Source organism: Malaclemys terrapin, chromosome 2 (assembly GCF_027887155.1).
Source record: "Malaclemys terrapin pileata isolate rMalTer1 chromosome 2, rMalTer1.hap1, whole genome shotgun sequence".
Taxonomy (NCBI): Eukaryota; Metazoa; Chordata; order Testudines; family Emydidae; genus Malaclemys; species Malaclemys terrapin.
Genome location: NC_071506.1, coordinates 250,915,632 through 250,924,137, shown reverse-complemented (window position 1 = coordinate 250,924,137; position 8,506 = coordinate 250,915,632). Strand labels below are relative to the sequence as shown.

The window sequence follows — 8,506 nt, the reverse complement described above, 5'->3', positions numbered from 1 at the left end:
GTAATGGACTTACCCAAGGTCACAGATGAAATCTATGGCAGAGCAAGGAACAGAACCTAGCGTTCCTGATTTACAGTCTACGGCTTTAACCAGGCCATCCTCTCTTCCTTCCACTCTGCCCCTCCCAATGGTCAAGTCCATTGGTTTAACAAAACAGGACATTGGCTTCCAAGCAGCCACGGAAGACGATATATGGTCAGACATACTTTCAGACAGATATGCAACCATCTCATCTTTGTTTTGGACAGCAATTCACTGGATCACAGTCAACTGCTTCTATGTGCTAGAATCCCATTTACTATTCCATGGTGCTCAGAGCTCCAGTTGGCCAACTTGATCCACAAATCTAGTAAACCAATTGCAGATAGATGCTGAGGATTTAAACCCAGTTTTTTTCTGTCACTACTGTAACACAATGTCTTACTCCAGAAAAAAAGATAGAGAAATGGTCCTTGAATCTCCCAGTGGCCTGTCAGATTCAGGGCGTTGCAGCTAAACACCTGAAAAAATAGGACTTAGCTTCTCCCAGAACCAGGGCCGGCTCCAGGCACCAGCCGACCAAGCACGTGCTTGGGGCGGCACCTTGGGCCGGGGCTCAGGTTTTTATTTATTTATTGGTTTGTTGGGGCAGCGCTGGAGGGGTTTTTATTTGTTTCCGCGGCACGGTGCTCGGGGGGCGGGGCTTCGGGCAGCACGGTGCTCGGAGGGGGGGGCAGCAAAAGAGTTAGAGCCGGCCCTGCCCAGAACAGAAGATAGTATCATAGAACCATGGGGTTAGAAGGGATTACAAGGGTCAACTAGTCTAACCCCCTGCCAAGATGCAGGATTTGTTGTGTCTAAACCATCCAAGACAGATGACTATCCAGCCTCCTTTTGAAAACCTCCAGTGAAGGAGCTTCCACAACCTCCTCAGGCAGTTTGTTCTATTATCCTACTGTTCTTACAGTTAGGAAGCTTTCCTGAGATTAATCTAAATCTGCTGTGCTGTAGAATCATAGAATCATAGGGTTGGAAGGGACCAAAAAGGTCATCTCGTCTAACCCCCTGCCAAGATGGATGGTTTAGACACAAATCCTACAAAACAGATGGCTATCCAGACTCCTTTTGAAAACCTCCAGTGAAGAAGTGCCCACAATCTCCTGAGGCAGTCTGTTCCATTGTCCTACTGTTTTTACAGGTAAGAACTTTTTTCTAAGATTTAATCGAAATCTACTATGCTGTAGTTTGAACCCATTGTGTCTTGTCCTGCCCTCTGTGGCAAATGAGAACAACTTTTCTCCATCTTTTTTATGGCAGCCTGTGATGGGGTAGCTGCCCCGCACTGGCAGAAAAGGAGTTAAAAGCAGCCCTAGGGAGGCTGCACCAGAGGCAGCCAATTACAAAGGAGCTGAGAGTAGAAGCTAATCATGGCCCAGCAGGGTCATCTAAGAAGGGCTGCAGGGCACAGCAGAGTTCAGTAGCTGACAGGAGCTTGAGGGGAGAAGACCAGACTCCTAATAGGAGGAAGGAGCCCCTGCACCTGGGTTAATTCAGTGCTGCAAACAGGGACCAGGGGAACTAGACAGAGCTCCTGGCGGGCTGCTAGGGCTAGCAGGTTGAGGCTCTGAGGTAAGGGCAGAAAAGGATGCTAGAGCCACGTGGGAAATGGCCCCGGGACAAAGGACTGTAATTGCCACTGAGGGAGTGGCTGGATGGAGATTGCAGATCCCCCGGAAGGGGACAACATAGAGTCCAGCACACCCAGAGGGCAGTGTCACTGAAGAAGATGCTGCAGTCCTGGGAGTGATGCAGCTCCTGGAACGAAAGTGACGTTGGCGAGGCACCACCAGAGGGCACCCTGGCAAACATAGTTAACTCTCATGACAGCCAGCAGGAGGTGCCAGAGTGGTGAGTCCCACCCGTCATACAATTTTTCAAGTATTTGAAGACCACTATCATGTCCCGTCCCCCCGCCGTTCTCTTTTCCAAACTAAACATACCCAGTTCCTTCAGCCTTTGCTCATATGGCTTGCATTCCATCCCTTTGATCATCTAAGTCACTTGCCTCTGGATCCTTTCCAGTTTCTCTGCATCCTTTCTATATATTGGTGACCAAAATTGGACATAGTACTCCAGCTGAGGCCTAACCAGCACCGAGTAGAGTAGTACTATCACTTCCTGTGATTTGCATGCTATACCTCTGTTAATGCAACCTAAAATTGCATTTGCTTTTTTAGCAACAGCATTGCATTGCTGATTCATGTTGAAGTTGTGATCCACCACAACTTCCAGATCATTCTCAGCAGTGCTGCTGCCAAGACAGTTTTCCCCCATTCTGTATTTGTGCATTTGGTTTTCTTCCCTAAGTGTAGCACCTTATAATTGTCTTTGTTGAATTTTGTTTTGTCTATAGCCCAGTTCTCCAATTTATCAAGATCCCTCTGATTTTAGTGCTCTCCTCCAAAGTGTTGACAACATCTCCCCTAGCTTTGTGTCATCTGCAAATTTGATCAGTATGATCTCTATTCCTACATCCAGGTCATTAATAAAGATATGAAACACCACCAGATCCAGAACAGATCTCTGTGGAAGTTTGAGACCTCTCTCCACTCTGACATCATTCCATTAATAGTTACTCTTTGTTCGTGGTTTTTTAACCAATTATGCATCCACTTAATGGTAGTTCTGCAGAGCCCACATTTCTCCAGCTTATCAGAATATTATATGCGACTGTCACAAATCTTGCTGAAGTGCAGGTATATTATGTCCACTGCATTCCCCCTACCCACCAAATCAGTTACCCTATCAAAGAAGGAAATCAAGCAATTTGTCATGATTTGTTCTTGGTAAATCCATGGTGGCTGCTAGTGATCACCCCTTCATCCTCCAGGTATCCACAAATTGAATATTTTATACATTGCTCTAGTACCTTCCCAGGTATCAAAGTCAGGCTGACTAGTCTATAGTTCCCAGGCTCCTTCTTTATCCCCTTTTTATAGATGGACTCTACGTTAGCCCTTCTCCAGTATTCCAGGATCAATCCCGTCCTCCATGAGTTTGTAAATATTATTGCCAGTGGCTCCGAGGTTTATTCAGCTAATTCCTTCAGTAACCATGAATAGCATTAGACCCCGGTGATTTGAATTCATTCAAATTAGTCAGAAGATCTTTAACGTGTTCTTTACTTATCCTGATCTGCATCCCTTCCCCTTTATTGTCTATGGTAACTTCGCTAGTCCTCTGGTCACACTATTTTTTCTGAGAAGACTGAAGCAAAGTAGGCACTGAGCAGCTCTGCCTTCCTATCATCTTCTGTTACCAGCTCACCTTCACCATTGAGCAGTGGGACCCACACCATCCTTGATCTTTTTTGTCTGACATATTTGAAGAACCCCATCTTGTTGTCTCTAACATTTCTTGCCTGCTGTAACTCATTCATTGCCTTGGCTTTCCTGATTTTGTCCCTAAATGCTAATGATATTCCCATGTATACTTCCTTGGTGACATGCCCCTCCTTCCATTTCCTGTATGTATCCCTGGTTTTTAGATTGTTAAAAAGCAGCTTGTGCTTTTTGGCCTCCTATGGCTCCTCTTATCTTTCCTCTGTGTCAGAATAGCGTGATTTTGAGCCTCTGTTATTACATCTTTTAAGAACTACCAGTTCCCTTCAACTTCTGTTATTCCAAATTGGTCTTTCCATTGGACCTTGTCTACTATTTCTCTGAGTTGGTTGAAATCTGCCTTGAATCATATGTGTGAGAGTAGAGTTTATCTGTGTACGCTTCCCTTTGCAGATCCTATTGATCCCAGAGTGGCTAGATGAAAAAGGTAGTTTTTGTGGACAAGTCAATCCTGCTGCTAAAAGGATTAAAGTTCTGAACATCCCTGCAATGTTTCCAGGCCCTAGCCTGTGCTGAGTCACATAACAACTGCAGAAGCTGTGCTTCCAGTAAACAGAAGCCTGCTCAAATGGAAAGGTGAGCCCAGTCTGGGTTCTTTGTACCAGACCATCCTGCAAGGCTCTCCTGTGGTAAAGCCAGGATTGTGGGAGCCTGGGGGAAGCCTGCCAGGATTCAATCGCAGCTCCTAGGAGGAGAGCTGTGAAGAACCTTCAACTAAGAGCCACAAGGACTTGAACTGAGAAGCCCTGATAGTAGGGCAAAGAATTACCTGAGCCCAAAGAAGGGCTAAAGGAGCTGTGAGTTTAAAGGAACGTAACTACTTGTGCCTGGAAGGGTAAAAGGGACAGCTTATATTTATTTTGTGTTATGGGTTAATAAACCAGTCCCCACAAGTTGGAATTATATTTGAAATACATACATAGGTGCATGAGATTTCAGAGGGAGATACAGAAACACTGCTCCAGAGGTAAACTGAGGCAGCAGCTGACCCTTGCACAATCGGCCTGTTCATCAAGCCAACTTCCATGACTTTGTTTGGGACATGATGCCATTAAATCAGTACAAAAAACAGGATTTCTACAGTGAATTAAAATGCAAACATCTATATTTTATTACATGGAACTTAGACAAAAGATACCACTCGACAGTTGCCACAGTAGTGGCTATAAACATTAACATAGGTACAGATTATTTAAGCCAAGAGAGAGAGGGCTGAAGTGCTGTAAAACATAGCTATTGAAGCACTACAAAAATAGTAGTCATTGAGCTAGTGAATTTGAAAATGCAAGTAAGTCCTAGTGCTGTTTAAGACCTAAATCCTGCCCTGTGCAGCATCAGTGTCCATGGGGAGTCCTCCAGCCACAGGTGGAGGGGGTGCAACCCAGTGAAGGGGCCTGTTCAACTGCAGGCAACCAGCACAAGATTCTGCAGCATCTCCACTCCCCTGACTGCAGCAGTGTGGCAGGATCTGGCAGAATCCTTGGATTATTACTACAGCAGTTAGAGGCCAAATGATTTTATTTGCTTAAGAAAAAATGTATAATTGTCTTAAATAATAATTCCCCAATATTGGGCCAGCTTCTACCAGGCACCAAGCAGCCTCCTTTCACACTGTTTTGCCCACACAGGTGGAGTTCATCCCTTTGGACGATCTGGTCTACTGTGAGAAATTAGAAAAAGATTTAGAGGTCGGGGTACGATATGGTGTTTACTTTCCGTTAGGGAAGACGGATATTTTGGTTGCTAAGGAAGGAACCCACCTGGTATGGTCTATGACTATCTCAGTATCAGAATTCATGAAGCCTCTCAGCTTCCACTTCAATTAGGGCTAGATACTGCAAGGTGCTGTGCACCCTCTACTCCGTCTAAAAAACGTGGAAGCTGATAGCACTCACACCTCACAGCAGGGACTCAGCCCTTTGTAGAATTAGTCCTTTAGTCAAGATAACCCATCAATATTTTTGTAAACTGCTGAAAATGATGCTGACAAGAATAAAAGAAAATAGACATTTAGAATTTGGCCAAGGTACCCACTCTACATCATTTCCAACTACATTGAAGCATTGCTCCTGTTATACACAGTTAATAGAGGAGACTATTCCGGTTTTATAAACTTTAATTTTTCTACTTTCTTAAAAAAATGTATTTGACACATTTTATTGTATGTCAAAAGTGTTCTCTTTAATGTGGGGTTTTCAAACGTCTCTCCCCACACTGAACACTGCATTGCAGAAACAAAATTTTTATCATTCTTTGAAAGAAAATGCTACATACTAGAGGGAGAAAAACTGTCAGTAGTTCAAAGGGAATGACAAATGACTATGCCAGGTAAGCTAGTGAATACTCAGGGCTACATCCTGTCCTGTGCTGCACTGGTACCCAAGAGGGATAAGAGGAATTTAAGAGTCTTATTACACCATGTAAGAGAGGAAAATCTCTCCATAATGCTCCAGCAAGCACTAAGAAAGCCAACAGCTAATACCTGCAACATACCTGTGTGGGCATGATTTACGGATGAGGGAATCTCTTTAGGCTCCCAACTTGTTTGGACCCAATTCTGCAGGGTGCCAATTGTCTCCTGACAAATGCTGAGCAACCTCAAGTTCCATTCAAGTCACTGGGAGTAAAGTGCCCTCAAGTCACTGAAGATGCTCAGTACTTTGCAGGCATTGTTCTGAGGGCCCATTATGTGAGCTGTTGAGTACTTTCTGCCAGATGCTGCGTACTTTCAACCAGAGTTGAAGGTGCTCTGAATCTGACAGGACCTTACAGGATCTGGCCCCGATGCACATACAGAAAGCTCAGTTTGGGTGCTTACACTCTTTTCCTGATCAGAGGGGCAGAGAAGTGTGCTGCCCCTTCCCATCATGAGAAATCTTGCCTCAAGCAGCAGGACTCCTGCAGAGGATGCACTGGCCAGGATTCCTGGTCCACCATACTGCACCAGCCAAGGTAGGATTTGGTCCTCATATCACTGTCAGACCCTGACAGCTTGTCTATTTTATACCTACTTCGGCCCCTAGAGACCAAAATCGTACCTAATAAGTCTGTCTCTTGCTTTCCATCAAGGAGGGGTTGGAAATGTTTCAGAGGAAAACTGATTGCATAATAAAAAAGAGTTACGATTCTCTCGGACCTGGGGAACTCTAACCTATATATAAAGGTACAAACAGTGAAATGGTTATAATACTGGGAAAGCCAAAGCCTGGGCCCAGGTCAGATAACCACTAGCTTTCCATGAGGAAATAAAGAATAAGGACTGATTCTAGAAAGAGTTTCTCCATCACAAATCCTTGCTCTCACGTGGAGTTTTAGTGAAACATGAGGTAATAACTACTTGTAGGATCAGGCAGAAAAATCAGAAAAGGAGGAGCAAAACTTCAAAAACTAATTATATATAGAACAAAATATAACTTGCTGGAGACACTGAACTCCTTCAATTTCCATTGAGTGCAGTGGGAGTTGAAGAGGGCTCCCAAGTACATCCAGGCAGTGCTCAGCGCCCTGCAGCATGAGTGACTTTTGAGAAACATGAACTCCTGACATTTGAGAATCCCTGTTCTCAATGTGAGCTTACACAAACACTACAGCACACACACACACACAAAAACAAGGTTATTTCTTCAAACTGACAAAGGATTAATAATGGTGATTAATAGTTCAGAAAATAGGAGAAAGATAAATATTTCAGAATTCAGCAAGAGTTTCTGGCTATACTGTACTGTATTTTCCTGCTCATCATAAAAGCACATATGAGAAATAGAGTATTTTAACAGAAAAAAATCGAAGCATTTATAAAACTGGTTGATAATTTTCCACCCTTTCCAGAAGTGCATCAGAATATCCAGGAGAATAATACCTGAAAAAGAAACATTTTGTCTGTGTATTAGATAATGGAATATATATTATGCTAAATATTTAAATTATATTAATATCTAGTGCATTTATTAGAAAATTGCTAGACTCAAACTTTGGTTATAGCTCAAGAAGATCAGTAATTAGCCGCCTGTAATCCTTTAAGAGACTGTTTCTGTACTACCTTGCATATTGTGTCGTCATTTACCCCTGAGCAAAATGACTGTAAAATGCCAGCATTCAGACCTAGAAGACTAGATTTTCAGAATTGCTCAGTATTCAATTGGAGTCAGATTTTCAAGAAGAGCTCAGCTCCCAGTTAGGCACTTAAAGGAAGTGGCCAGTTTTCAAGAGAGCTCAGCATCCAACAACACTCTTCTCAATGGGAGCTGCTGGGTGCTGAGCTCACGAGAAACTCTGGCCCTTAATGCAAAGCATGAGTTTCCACAGAATGGCTGTCACAGCATAATGGTTTACGGCTGCCAGAGAAATGCAAGTGCACGTGTCGAAAACTAATGCAGAGGCAAAAAGTTGATTAATGTACAATGTTAGTAACAGTGATCTTGTAACAATGTTTTATGGCAATGATCTTATTTCTGTAATACCAAGTGACTGATGGAGATTATATTATTCAAGAGATTTTTATTAGAGTAGAAATTCACTGTGACTTTATTGACCTACTGCATTCTGACTGGCTTTGAGAACAACCCAGTTGTGTGCCTCAAGTAATCAGAGGCCAGCATTTTTTATTTATTTATTTTTTTAAAGTAGACTGCCCTTTTCTAAATAAGCTTGCTGCTGACTGGTTGGAGGCTTTTTGTTTTTGCTTTTTTTAACTGAACTACACCATTTACCTAAAGGTTCACTGGTGAAAATTCACAAAATCCTTCCAACCCTGCAGGTCTCAAGCATATTACACTATAGTTCATGGTTTGACATAGATGCTAGAATTTTGTCTGCACTGAGATTTCCAGTAAATATGCTTAGACTTCATAGAAGCTAAATTTTAAAATCTGTGCACATTTTTATGTACACCTGGATCTGATGTAAATCCACACATGCCCCAGTGTATGTGCAAGTCAGTGCTTATGGCCATACCCAGCTATGTATGCAAAATCTCACCATGTGCATAAGGATATTTTCATGTCTAAGTCAGATGAGCACTTTTATGCTCACTTGTTTGTAAATTAAGCCCTATTTTTATGACACACAAAAACTGAAAACTACAAAGGATCATTGACTTAATAAATCATTCATGGAATTTTTAAAAA

General features: G+C 42.8%; 1 protein-coding gene across 1 annotated transcript in view; it reads right to left on the bottom strand.

Annotated features, from left to right (window-relative positions):
• Nucleotides 1-4,467: 4,467 nt before the first annotated feature.
• Nucleotides 4,468-8,506, bottom strand: part of SPAG6 (sperm associated antigen 6) — a 53,535-nt gene continuing 49,496 nt past the window's right edge. The window contains exon 11 of the mRNA XM_054020675.1: nucleotides 4,468-7,239. Coding sequence (XP_053876650.1) covers nucleotides 7,173-7,239 — 67 coding nt within the window. The 3' untranslated portion in view covers nucleotides 4,468-7,172. The remainder of the gene's footprint in view (nucleotides 7,240-8,506) is intronic.